Source organism: Caretta caretta, chromosome 3 (assembly GCF_965140235.1).
Source record: "Caretta caretta isolate rCarCar2 chromosome 3, rCarCar1.hap1, whole genome shotgun sequence".
Taxonomy (NCBI): domain Eukaryota; kingdom Metazoa; phylum Chordata; order Testudines; family Cheloniidae; genus Caretta; species Caretta caretta.
Genome location: NC_134208.1, coordinates 103,308,210 through 103,321,263, shown reverse-complemented (window position 1 = coordinate 103,321,263; position 13,054 = coordinate 103,308,210). Strand labels below are relative to the sequence as shown.

Below are 13,054 nucleotides of genomic sequence, written 5' to 3'. Positions count from 1 at the left end.
CATGGCCACAAAAAAAGTCGCTGGTGGCCACACACAGCTACCACGGTGGCTGCATTTGAGAAACACTGCATCCGATGAAGTGAGCTGTAGCTCACGAAAGCTTATGCTCAAATAAATTGGTTAGTCTCTAAGGTGCCACAAGTACTCCTTTTCTTTTTGCTCTAATGTGAGAAGCCTATAGCTTCCAACAGCTGCAGAGGATGCTTTCAACTGCATTGGTCTCTAGCCCAAAGCAAGGGAACAGTTCTTGTTTAAATGTAAACTGTGTGTTCATTCAGTGGGACAAATTGCATCACATCTTTATTGTATTTAAATTGTGCATCAGCTAAGCTATGTAATAGTGGGATGCTATCACTGCTACCCTTGTCCTCTGCTTCGTTCTCCCTTCTATTGATTGCTAAACCTATTTGTTATGCCTTCTTTTCAAATAAGATTGCAAGCTTTTTAGAGACCATGTCTTGCTATATGTTTCAGAGAGCTCAGTACAATGGAGTCCCAGTCCTGATCCTGGCCTTTAGGCATGACAATAACAACAACAATATCCATTTGATACTTTGACATGAGATACACTTATTTGAAAAAGTCCTGTTTTATGACATGCTTATAATATTACAGTCAAATCAAATCAATTCTATTTCTGCTATTAATTGAGTAATCCATGGTTTTGGGGGTTTTTTGGTCTGACAATTCTGTAAATACGAAAACATTAGCACCTTACCTGTTAAAATGAATACTGTATTAGTTCAGGAGTCTTAAGTCACTATTTGTCAAGAGCTTTCAGGCCCTCAGATGGAGGTGATCTAGAAGTGTGAGCATTATGCTCTTTATTTGGCTCTTTTGCTTTATCTAGTTTGTAGCAAGTACATTCCTATCCCCCACCAATGGCCTACACAGTGTTACCAACTCTCATTATTTTATTGCAAGGCTCTAGGTAATTGATGTTTTTTCTCAAACACCAACTCCTGTAGTATTGTAATTACATAAAAATCTCAGTTTTCTTTTTTAAAGTAAGTTTCTAGCCATTATGTAATACGTGACCTGAGTGTACTTTAAGGGTATGTCTACACAGCAACTAGACACCCAGCCACCCACCCAGGCTGGCTCGTGCTAGATGACTCAGACTTGCAGGGCTATGGCTGCAAGGTGGGAGAGTCTCAGAGCTCAGGCTCCAGCCCAAGCCTGGAAGCCTACACAGCAATGAAACAGCCCCACAGCCTGAGCCCCGGGAACCTGAGTTGGCTGGCACAGGCCAGCCCCAGGTTTTTTTGTTTGTTTGTTTGTTTTGTTTTGTTTTTTGCTGCAGACATATCCTGAGGCTCAAAAACTAGAAGAGAAACAAAAGGAACGGTACAGTTACTTAAAAAAAATCTCATGATTCCTAAATCAATCTCAGGATTTTGCAGGGACCAGACTCCTGGTTTTTGATTGCTTGGGGTTGGGAATGCTGTGTGAATTCTAAAAAAATAAGAATTTCTCTCATATAAGTGATTGTGCATATTCCTACATAAAATTCAAGACTTTTGTGATGGAAATATAATTTTAAAATAGGTATTGGCAGACGATTAGACAGGTCTTTTAAAATGAGGAAGGATTAATTGTGTTGGAAACTAAATATAGAGACATGTCTAACCTGTATTATTATATGCACCCATCACTATGCCATCTAAGCAGAGGGAGTGGCAATCTGTTGATTTTGTTTCTCTCTGGGTTATTTTCCTTTGGGATTAAGCCAAAATTGAAGAGACAAGCTGAAAATCAGTGCACGATAGACAGCTCTAAACCTTCACTGAGTCCTTAGTGAAAACGATCCACTGAAAAAAGAGAAACAAACGTGTCTTTTCCTCGGCCTTAAGGAGCACAGCTTCCCCGTTCGAAAATCTGCCATGTACGGATTACCATTGGGGATTGATTACAGCAGTATTTAAAAATCCCACGCTAGCCATGCTTTATGGTTCTTCTTCCACGGAAGAAAGCATGATCGCCCCCTACTGGCCAAGTGGCAATGACGCAGCGGCTGCAATTGTGCCGAAGAACACGCTGGCGGCTCTGTCTCCAGACGGGGGACATGTGCCTATTGTGTGCGCAGGGAGAGACAGCGAGGGAGGAAAAGACACCTCAGTAGGCTACAACCGGGCAAGAGACATGGGGGGAGGGAGAGCCCGATATATCTCTCTTTTTCCTGTTCGGAAGTATTTAGATGCCAGGATTGGACAGGGGGCGCCTGTTCCACCCGTCCGCTATCCGGTGGGCAGGGAACGCCAGTCTCAACAACTCCACTCTGTTCTTTTAAACGATAAACTCAGGAGCCCATCTGTCTCCTCCTGCTGCAGAAAGAGGATGGAAGTGGAGGGCGGGGGGAGGTGTCCCACCAAGCCAAAGAGCCTGGCCCCTGTTCCTTTTCCGTCCCGACAGCTAACACGACCGGCGACTCCTCTTCTTTATTCTTCGATCGTTTTCACAGGAAGCCAAGAGGCAAACTGTGGAGGGCCGGCAGCAAACCCTCGCCCCTTGGACATGGAGCCTGTGCAGGGTGACCAGACAGCAAATGTGAAAAATCAGGACAGGGGTGTGGGGGTAATAGGAGCCTATATAAGCAAAAGACCCCACAATCGGGATGGTCCCTATAAAATCGGGAGGGTCCCTATAAAATCGGGACATCTGGTCACCCTAAGCCTGTGTGAGCTTTCTGCAGGCTGCGGGACTGGGTGCTGGGAATTCGCCCTGGGTGATTGCCTCTGACAGGTCAATTACAGCAGACCTGCATTTCTGGTCGCCGCACTTTGTAATAAACTGGTGATTACTGTAACTCTCAGGGCTGTGTTGCAACGGGGCAGAGTGTGCGGCGTGGCCAATGTTGAACTCTACTGATCTCCTGTATGTAAATCACCTTGAATATGGGGTTCATAAACTGGGCAGCGCCAGCAAGCAAAATCCGCCGCTACTTTCTCACCACTTCCCTTCAGCTCCAGGCCGGCCAAGGAGGGGAGGTTATTCGGGATTATAGCAATACATAAGAACCCAGCCAGAGCATCAGAGCCCTGTTTCAAAATTACTTTGGTGGGATTTTAAGAGGGGAGAGAGAAATGAGAGGCACAGAAGAGAAGCCTTCATTAACAGGTTGGTTTAATTTTAATATTGTTTCAGTCTGGCTCTGGCTTGTTTAAGGCTCTGAGAAGAAACTTGTACGGGTAACAGTGATATTCCTGTTTGGAGAGCGGAGGAGGCTGAGTACCTGACATTTGATAAGGACTTTAATGACCTTTTCACCAAAAGAGGAAGGAGACCTGAAAACCAGGGTGGTACAACAGGGCCTGAACCGAGGCTGCATTTCCAGCTTTGTTGCTCTTTAACTGGGGTGGCGTGAGGCCGGGGGTCTGGAGAAGAGGGTCTGCGGGGAACCAGTGATCGACGCGTTGAGAGAGCCATGCTGACAGCGGGTGCCTGCAAGCAGGAACCGGGAGGGGGAAGGCGCTGCAGAGCTGCGGTGCAGCCAGGGCAGGCTTGACAAGAGACCCTGGCAGAGGTGTCACAGGGAAAGGGTGGGCGCTGGGGTGGGGGCGAGGACGGGCGCAGGGGGACGGAGAGAGAGTGCTGTGTGGTGCAGCAATGGCATGTGGCGGGAGGAATGCTGCGGTGCACAGGGGGGCCCCTGGCGCAGGCAAAGCGCTGGCAGTTTGCAGAGCATAGCGAGGGAGTGGGGCGCTCGGCAGATGCGCATCTGCATTGCATGTGACAGTTTGGGCTGCCCGGGGCTGCAAAGCGCTACGTTGTGTAGCCGGGAGGAAAATAATGGGGGAGCAGCCCGGGCAACAAACAGTCCCCGGCCCCGAGCAATCCGTAGGGAGGGATTCGGGGCTTGAGAACAACACGCTTTGCCGTATGGCGAGGGTGGAAGGGGTTATTTTTACGGGAATCCAGAGAACAAAGGGAACGAACAGGGCGAGCTGACTCGCTTCTCCGCCGCCTTAGCAGATGATTGGAATTTGCGACGTTGCCTAGCTCAGATTCGTCCAGGAGGGGCAGTTTTGCAACCCAGCTAGGCAAAGCAAGAAGTGGAAGAAACCGGAGCTCGGAGGAACTGAGCAGTTGCCCCAGCTCTGCGACCGCGCCTCTCCCCAAAACCAGCTGTGGCTTTGGCGTGGCTGTTTCCTCTCGTTCCGAAAGCCCTTTACACGCGAGGAGAGGAGACGCAATTTCAGGGTCCCGGATCTGTCTGGGGAGGGGTGTGGGGGGCCCTTCCAGAGACACGTGAGGCTGGGGAGCCGGTCGGCAGTAACTCCTTCATTCTCTGCCTTAAAATTTATCCAGCACTGTGCCATCTTTGCATGACTTCCCGCGTACGGACGGCGCAATTTCCCACCCCGGGCCATTCCTATTACCATTACCTCTCAGCTCTCTCTTTAAACCGAATTGCAGTCTCAGAGCAGCAGAAAACAACTGCATCTCTTGATGTAGTTCCCCCCCTCCCCCCGCGAATCAAAGAGCTGTAGGGGCATGCCGGCCAATGGTGATGGGGGGGGGGGCGAGGATTGCACACAGGAGGGCAACATTCATTGGGAGGGGCACGTTGCAGCTCGATCATATTACAAGCTGAAGTATATGCACAAAGAATCCTGCTGTGATGGAAATTCCCACCCGCCTCTGATGGGCGGCGCGGGGTAGGGCATTTCACAATTTTGAGGACACTTCTTCAAAACTGCAATGAATGAAGTGAATCGGAATGTGGCCGGCTGCAGCTGGCGCTGAAACGCAGCCACCTTTCCACACACGCTTTCCCCAGCCTGCAAGTCTGTCAGTCGCCCTCCCAAGTACACCCACCGCGCCACCAGCCTTGCGTGTCACCCCCACCCCAGGTCACCCGGCGTCCCTCCGCAGAGCCTTCATTCATCAACAAAACCCACGTGTTCCCCTGTGCCACTGCAAAGCAACAATGAACCCGGGCCCAGACTGTTCGCCAGTGACGTTGAAATCTCAGCTCGAGGAGGCCTTTTTTTGTTCTTTTGCAAACGCAAACTATGTGCACATCCCTGCCCCCCTTTCCCTTCCTCCCCCCCTCCTCCTTTCCCAAGTCCTAACGGGTTGCATGTTTCGTTGGCTGTTTGCCTCGTCGGCCCAAAGCATTAAAAAACATTTTCTGTAACGTCCCGGCAGGGATCCGGGCAATGCACACAATCCGGGCCATGTGTTTGTTCTCCTAAAAGCCGGCAGGAAATCTTCTTCTCCTGAGTCATTGCGGCTCCTTCAAGGAAACGTCAGAGTTTCTTATCGCCCTTCACCCCAGGCAGCGGCTCAAGCTGCTGCTGCCGAAAGACAGTCTCCTCCGCACAAGGGCAAAACAAGCCACAATCCCATTGTACAGCAAAAAACAGCTCAGGCTGGAGGAGTTGGCCGCGCAGGAGAATGGGAGTTTTTGCTTCTAACTAGGGTTGGTAAGAAGCTCCGGTCCTTCCCCTTTAAATGTGTTGCTGTAATTTGGGGTGGGATGGGGGTTAGTTACGAGTGGTGCATCCAGGTGGCTGTCCCCATTAGTCGGACGGTGTGACCCGGGTGACACAGAATGACAACAGCTGACAGATCTCTAGCCATAGAGACAAAGGTCCCCCTTCGAAGTTGTTAGGTGCCAACATTTGCAAGCTGCTAACAGGGACAGTTAGTTAATGGGCATTCCTTTGCCTCCCCCTATTGAAATGCATCGGGCTCAGCGCGATATACACGTGAGCCACAAGTATCCGCTGACTCCAACGGTTCACTGGCTGAACTTTTTGAAGAGGGGGAAAAAAAAAAAAAAAAAACGGGCCGGGGGATAACACACAGGAATCTCGTTCTAGCGAGAGAGAGTCGCCAGAGCTAGCTAGCCAGTGTGCAGGCTTTGCAACGGAAGAAGGCCACAGAAAAGCTAGGGCTGAAACACACACGTCTTGCATCCTTTTCAAAGCTGCCAACTTCTCAGCTTTGCCACAATTCAAAGCCCCGTGGAAATGGAAGCCGCATGCAGGAGAAAAGGGACAGGCGGCATGCTTTTCTTTCCGTGGGCAGCGGGGCGGGAGAATACGTGTGTCGTCCCGTCCCCCCAGTCCCGCGGAGCCGGGTGAAGGTGATCCCAGCGCCTTATTGTACTGTATGGCCATGCACACCCCTGGAATGCCGCCGCGTCCCTGCCCCCCCGCGGCAGAGCGCTGGGCTCCCTGCCGGCCGGCCGGCTCCTTCCCCGGCTCGCTCGAACGTCAAAGAAGCCAGGCAGGGCGGGGCAGCGCCACGGGCCGGGCGCCAGCTGTACGAGTCCGAGCCGTTCCGGGCGCCTGGAAGCCAGACTCCCTCTTCCGCATTGTTGTTCTTCGTTGGCTCCTCCCTCTCCCCCCGCCTCGGCGAGGTCTCTACATAAACCCGCTCGGCGAGCTGCGCGGCAGCACTGCCTTGATCACCGGCTGCACAGAGAGCGGCCCACGCTTCCCTGGACTAACTCATTCATCAGCTTGGCTTATTCTTCACCGGCCCACATCTGAGCTCCGCAATGACAGTCAGAGCCGAAGCGTCTGGACCCACGTTAACGTATTCAAAGATGCGGGGAGTTGTTGCAATACTCATCGGTGAGTCTGAAGTGATGAAAGGTCGGGTGACCACGTCTCTTCTCTGGGGGTACAGCTGCTTTGGATGGCCTCGTTCATTTGAACCGGAAAGTCAGAACAAAGTATCCGAGTCTCTTTTTCAGAAACGCCGGTTCTGGATACCCGGTCGTAACTCTTTTCTTTTTATTTGCAGCTTTCATGAAACAGAGACGAATGGGGCTAAATGACTTCATTCAAAAAATAGCCACCAGCTCCTACCCGTGCAAGCAGTAAGTAGCAGCAGTTTTGTACATATCGATCGGAAAAGCGATACTTGCATTTTAATGATGGAAATATTTCTGTATTCATGATTGTCACAAGATAATTTTTTTCTTATAATATTATTAGTTATATAACGAACTTTACTGAAAAAAGAACAGGAGGACTTGTGGCACCTTAGCGACTAACCCATTTATTTGAGCCTAAGCTTTCGTGAGCTTCAGCTCACTTCATCGGATGCCACAAGTCCTCCTTTTCTTTTTGCGAATACAGACTAACACGGCTGCTACTCTGAAACTTTACTGAGTTTACTTGGCATAGATAAAACCAGAGAGCACGCATTGGTTTTGGTTTCTAAAGACCAGCCCATCCTAGTTTCATTTTAGTTTGAAATGAATAGACTGTCCCAGTAGTCTGCCAGACTGAAACTTATTCTTAATAAGTAGAATGCTTGCATGCCCCCTAGAGGTGAGATGTGTCTTCCTGTTGCACAGAGCAACTGTTCCAATAATATTGGATTTTCCACTGAATGCATCCGATGAAGTGGGCTGTAGCTCACAAAAGCTTATGCTCAAATAAATTGGTTAGTCTTGAAGGTGCCACAAGTCCTCCTTTTCTTTTTGCGGATACAGACTAACAGGGCTGCTACTCTGAAACCTGTTCCAATAATGTATTCTCTAATCTTTGCAGCCCTGAAGTTCAGTCTATTTTGAAGATCTCCCAGCCTGAAGAGCCTGAACTTATGAATGCTAATCCTTCCCCTCCAGTAAGTAGTCTTCATTGTGTGAATCATTTTCAGTAATAGAAACATGTTTAAAAATAGCTTTTCTGTAAATTAGCAACATAACAAGAGTGTCCCTTTTAGTTCAGCTCATAGTGTAGTGATGTAACTTCAAAAAGGAGTTACCAATTTAGAATAAAACCCCAACCTTTTCTTTTTTAAATGATACATTACATATCGCCTAAATATGGAAAACAGCCAATTCCTCAATGAGATTTTAAAGTAGTGCGCATTGTTCTCATAATTTGTCATTTGAGGTGGTACAAAAACAGTTGAATGTAATCCGATGCTAACTTGGGGAAAAAGGACATAGACTTTATTTAATGTACCCAACTCAAATTTAATCTTTAAATCCATGATTAGATTTATATAAAAACCCTTTGTGGTCAAGAATTTCCAATAAACATCTTTTAACAAATGTATTTTATAAAATTACAGCCCAGCCCATCACAGCAGATCAATCTTGGTCCATCATCCAACCCACACGCCAAGCCATCAGACTTTCATTTCTTAAAAGTTATCGGAAAAGGAAGTTTTGGAAAGGTATGTTCTACTTCTTTCCACCTTAATTTGGTCAGTTAGCTGCTATTGCATGTAATTATTTAAGGGTTGGGGTTATAGCCAGCACGCTTTAGTAACAAGAGTGGCAAAATCTCTTCATGTGTTCTCTAGTGCTTCACTGTCAGGAGGGCACTTCACAGCTTTGAGGAGGAAGTTGCTTGCCCTGCAGGGGATAGGTGGGGCAGGGTGCTTTAGTTAAGGAGAGGATAATTAATTGGGGTTGATCCCTTATGCAGGAGTGGAGGGAGGGTAGCTTTTGAAGCCAGGAGAATCAGCCATTTAAAAAAAACAAAACCCTTTAAAGTTGAAATGCACAGCTTTTCTGGCTGGCATTTTGCTGATAATGCTAGATGTTGCTAGCAAAATGCTTCCACAAGCAGCTGGTAGCATAGAGTGGTAATAGCGCTCAGTGGTAGCATAAAGGGCTTTGGATATAGTCTCTCACAGCTGTGTTTATATTCTGCTCTGTATTCCAACATATTGAAGTAATGGGATTTTTAACCTCTTTCAGGTTCTCCTTGCAAGGCATAAGGCGGAAGAAGAATTCTATGCTGTTAAAGTACTGCAGAAGAAAGCAATCCTGAAAAAGAAGGAGGTAAGCATCTCCTTGTTCACAATACAGCGATGCAACTACCAAATATAGTTAATTACTACTAGTTAGCAAATTTTGTAACTAAATACTGATTTTTTTTTTTTTCTATTTCTAGGAGAAACACATAATGTCAGAGCGCAATGTCCTGCTGAAAAATGTGAAACACCCTTTCCTGGTTGGGCTCCACTTTTCTTTCCAGACTGCAGACAAATTGTACTTTGTCCTTGACTACATCAATGGTGGAGAGGTAAGCAGCAAGTGAATGAAATAATTCCTAACATGTGCACAGTGGTATAGATCTTTTTAAAAAAAAAAATGAAAGAAAGTTCCAAGGGGAAAAGTTATTAGATTTAGCATCGTCCGTCTGCCAGGTTTCAAACTGCTAGAGGATCATTAGGCCATTTCCTGCTATTGTTCTTTTTAGCTATATATGTCAAGTCTAATTAAATGCATTGTTAACAGGCTTTGGCACCATTTACAGAACTTGTTCTTTCTGTCTCCTGTAGTTATTCTACCATCTCCAGAGGGAACGTTGCTTCCTGGAGCCAAGAGCACGGTTTTATGCTGCTGAAATAGCCAGTGCACTGGGTTACTTGCACTCTCTGAACATAGTTTATCGGTAAGCAATGTGTAATTCAGTTTAGGCATGATTTATAAATGCATATTTTGTACCTTATCTGTGTAAAGTAGATTTCAATATATATTAGTTTAAAACAACTACTTTCAAAATACTTTCTCAGAATTTAAAGACTTGCAAAATCTATACATATGCTCATAAAATACTAAGAATACTTTTTAACTGAGAAGAACTAACATTTCTGTTAAACTCTTGTTGCTACAGGGACTTGAAGCCAGAGAACATCTTGCTAGATTCTCAGGGGCATATTATCTTGACTGACTTTGGACTCTGCAAAGAGAACATAGAACACAATGGCACTACCTCCACGTTTTGTGGCACACCTGAGGTATGCTTAGCTCTGATTTCTGAAATGGTTAATGTTTGTCTATAAACTGTATGATAAGAGTAGATGAGGCAACAGTAAATGTGCACACCTGATGGAGAGTTACAATGGAATAGATAAATGGGAGAAAGTAAGATCCTTAAAATGATAGCCTTCCGGTGAATAATGATTCCCCATGCAATGGGAACTGCTGTCAAGCTAGCCGTTGTGTATATAAATGACATTTTAACTATAAGCTTAGGAGGCTTTTCTTGTAGTTCAAGAACATAGGTTTGTTTGGTGTGGATTTTGTTTCTGTCTTAAGATTCTTCCGCCTCTGGCTAATATGATGCTTCTCGTTCTTCTGTTTAACAGTACCTTGCTCCTGAAGTTCTTCATAAGCAGCCCTACGACAGGACTGTTGACTGGTGGTGCCTTGGAGCAGTTTTGTATGAGATGCTTTATGGATTGGTAAGTAACAGGTATTTTAGTTGCCCATGTATAGCTTATTCTAGTTCTTACAAGAAAACATTCCAGACTTATTACCTACACTTGTGGCTTCAGTTAAGATGATGACCCTGACCAATGTCCTCTGCTGCCCTCATCCTCATTGAGAATTCTGTGTATGGATTAAGGGCAGCACATGGCATGAAGATAAGAATAGCTCGTGGTATTATAGTAGAATGCACATATCTGTAATTTTTATTAAGCACTTATAGACTTATTAACCTTTTTTATTTCTTTCTCACAGCCCCCCTTCTACAGCAGGAACACAGCAGAAATGTATGACAATATCTTGAACAAACCCCTGCAATTGAAACCAAATATTACCAATTCTGCTAGACACCTTCTGGAAGGCCTGTTACAAAAGGATAGGACAAAGAGAGTTGGTGCTAAGGAGGACTTCGTAAGTACAATTTTGTAGTTCCTGTGTATGGTATAAGAAATAATTAAATCACATCACTCTTATTCAATTACTCTTGTCTGAATTAATCTAATTTTTCTTTAACAGATGGAGATTAAGAATCACATCTTCTTCTCCCCAATTAACTGGGATGATCTTATTAATAAGAAGATTACACCTCCTTTTAACCCAAATGTGGTAAGTATCACATCTAATTATAGAATGTAGAGAGGGCTTTTTGCCCCTTACATCAGGGTGTGGCCCAAAGGCCATCTGCAGCTGGCTAAAATGTAACTATACTTTTTTGCTCTAACTAAAGGGGATAAGCAGAAAAATGATTATTGATAGATTTTTTTTAAATAGTTGGATAGTAAAATCTAGCACTTAGATTGTCTCTACATAAACATTGGTTATTCTCGAACACACCCGGGAACTTAGTTCTTACTGACTTTATAAATGCGGAAACTAAGAGACCGAAATTAAATAACTGCCCCAAAACAGATTTTCTATCTTGTCAAATTATAATATACAACTACAAGCACACCTTGGTTATTTAGATAAAGTTTTTTTATTTAAATGTGGTCTACTACTGCAAGTTGCCAAGGCACCGCTTCATAAACTGCAGTATAGGAGAGTGGAGTGATTATTTTGTTTTGCTTTATTGCACGGAGCTAGTTGGAGGGCAATACATTGAAAATGAATCATCTTGTTTTTAGTGAGACCATATGCAGCAAGATTCAAAACAAAAAAGTCAATCTAAAATTGTCCAAGATTGTTAAACAGTGAGTCCGAGGTAATAACACTGTGAGTCCCCTACAAGAGTCTTCACATTTTGAATTGATCTGTGAAATCATGAAAAATGGAGATTGGGGACTAAACACTTGTTTTCTTTTTTTCTTTTCCACAGAGTGGTCCGAGTGATCTGCGACACTTTGACCCCGAGTTTACCGATGAGCCAGTCCCCAACTCCATTGGCCAATCTTCCGACAGTATCCTCATTACTGCTAGTGTCCAGGAAGCTGCTGAAGCCTTTCTGGGCTTTTCGTATGCCCCACCCATGGATTCTTTCCTGTGAACATTTGTTTTCCTTTCTTCTTGGTTTTTAATTATTATATTGGCCTTCTGGCTGAGCTGCCAGTTGACCAGTCATCTTGAAACAGAATTTGCACATCTCCACCATGGCAGCTTTGCAGCCTTAATTTCAACTACACTGCTGGAAGCTTTTTTTTTTTTTCTTTCAAACAGCACATAACTCCTCTAAACAAGCTTACAAGCATTTTGATTCGTTCTTCCCCCAAAGTGGTGCTATCTCCTTGGGAAAGAACATAAGAAATGACTGTTGCCATAGCCTGTTATGGTAGATTGTAGGAATAATAACCTGCTGTTTGGAAATAATGTTCTGAAAAGCCTTGCCTGAAGACCTGGATGTGACGAGGATTTTATGAAACGTGCCTTTTTTTCTGATGAGATCGAGTTAAGCTCCAAACTTTTCCTGTTGTAGAGTGTTTCTCAGTTCAGTTATGTGGGTTTACTATGTGAACAAATGGTATGAGTGTGATATGCATACTACAGAGGGACTTAGTTTAAAGCACCAATGTGACACTTGCAGGACACTACAATGTGGGGCATTGTTTGTTTCTTCCATATTTGGAAGATAAATTAAGTGTAGAAATTGATTTTTGTTTTGTAAATATACAGTTAACTAAAATTATTGAAATGGGCTCACAATTAATTATATCCAAATGCTTGAAGAAAGCATTGCTGCTATGAAAAGTTTCTATTTTTAGAAAGGTTTTTATGGGCCAAAATGCCCCAGCTGCAGTTGGTCAAAGCTGTTGGTTTATTTCTTGTTTGTTTTTTTTAAAGTTGTCATCTGTAAAGTGGGCATTATGGGGGGGGGGAAGGGGAGGGGAAGGTTTGCATTGTATGTATTGTAAAAAAAATAAATAAAAAAAGTCTGTACATTCAGTTGTAACTCTAGATGTATATTTAAACTTACAGCCTGGCTTGTAATGTACACCATCACTGTAATGTAATTAACATAGGTATGTACTTTTTTTTTTTTTTGGTGACCAAACCCATTGGTTTGCAGTAAAATCTTGAGAAAATTTCTGTAAACTGTCAAGTTTTTTCATTTAAAAAACACCTTTTCCTTCACAAATCCCGTCAAGTTTGTGCTTTTTCAGGGGTTTAAAAAGCAAATCCAGACTCTTTATCTTTAGTCTGAACTAGGCCTTAGCTGAAGTCAAGAATACATTTTAAGTTATACTGGCATAAGTATTGTGGTTAGGGGTGTGATTTCTGATAACAGTCCTTGTGTGGATGCAGTTACACCAGTGTCAAGGTGCCTTACCTGTATAGTTATTCTTTCCCTGTGGGAATAGCTATACTGTTACAAGCGCTCCTACATCGGTACAACTGTTAGCTCTCAAGGGTTATACTGCTAAAGTG

General features: G+C 44.6%; 1 protein-coding gene across 4 annotated transcripts in view; it reads left to right on the top strand.

Annotated features, from left to right (window-relative positions):
- The window catches only part of SGK1 (serum/glucocorticoid regulated kinase 1), a 192,701-nt gene extending 179,986 nt beyond the window's left edge, over positions 1-12,715 (top strand). For 2 of the 4 annotated variants that reach the window (XM_075126756.1, XM_048844506.2), the window contains exons 4-14: positions 6,760-6,835; positions 7,515-7,590; positions 8,044-8,148; positions 8,678-8,761; positions 8,874-9,005; positions 9,265-9,377; positions 9,600-9,723; positions 10,075-10,170; positions 10,451-10,606; positions 10,712-10,801; positions 11,511-12,715. In XM_075126756.1, the coding sequence (XP_074982857.1) occupies positions 6,760-6,835; positions 7,515-7,590; positions 8,044-8,148; positions 8,678-8,761; positions 8,874-9,005; positions 9,265-9,377; positions 9,600-9,723; positions 10,075-10,170; positions 10,451-10,606; positions 10,712-10,801; positions 11,511-11,678 (1,220 nt within the window). In that variant the 3' untranslated portion in view covers positions 11,679-12,715. Of the gene's footprint in view, positions 1-2,930; positions 3,118-5,797; positions 6,588-6,759; positions 6,836-7,514; positions 7,591-8,043; positions 8,149-8,677; positions 8,762-8,873; positions 9,006-9,264; positions 9,378-9,599; positions 9,724-10,074; positions 10,171-10,450; positions 10,607-10,711; positions 10,802-11,510 lie in introns of those variants that run through there. The other 2 variants (XM_048844505.2, XM_048844504.2) reach the window with 2 other exon arrangements.
- The last annotated feature ends 339 nt before the right edge of the window (positions 12,716-13,054 follow it).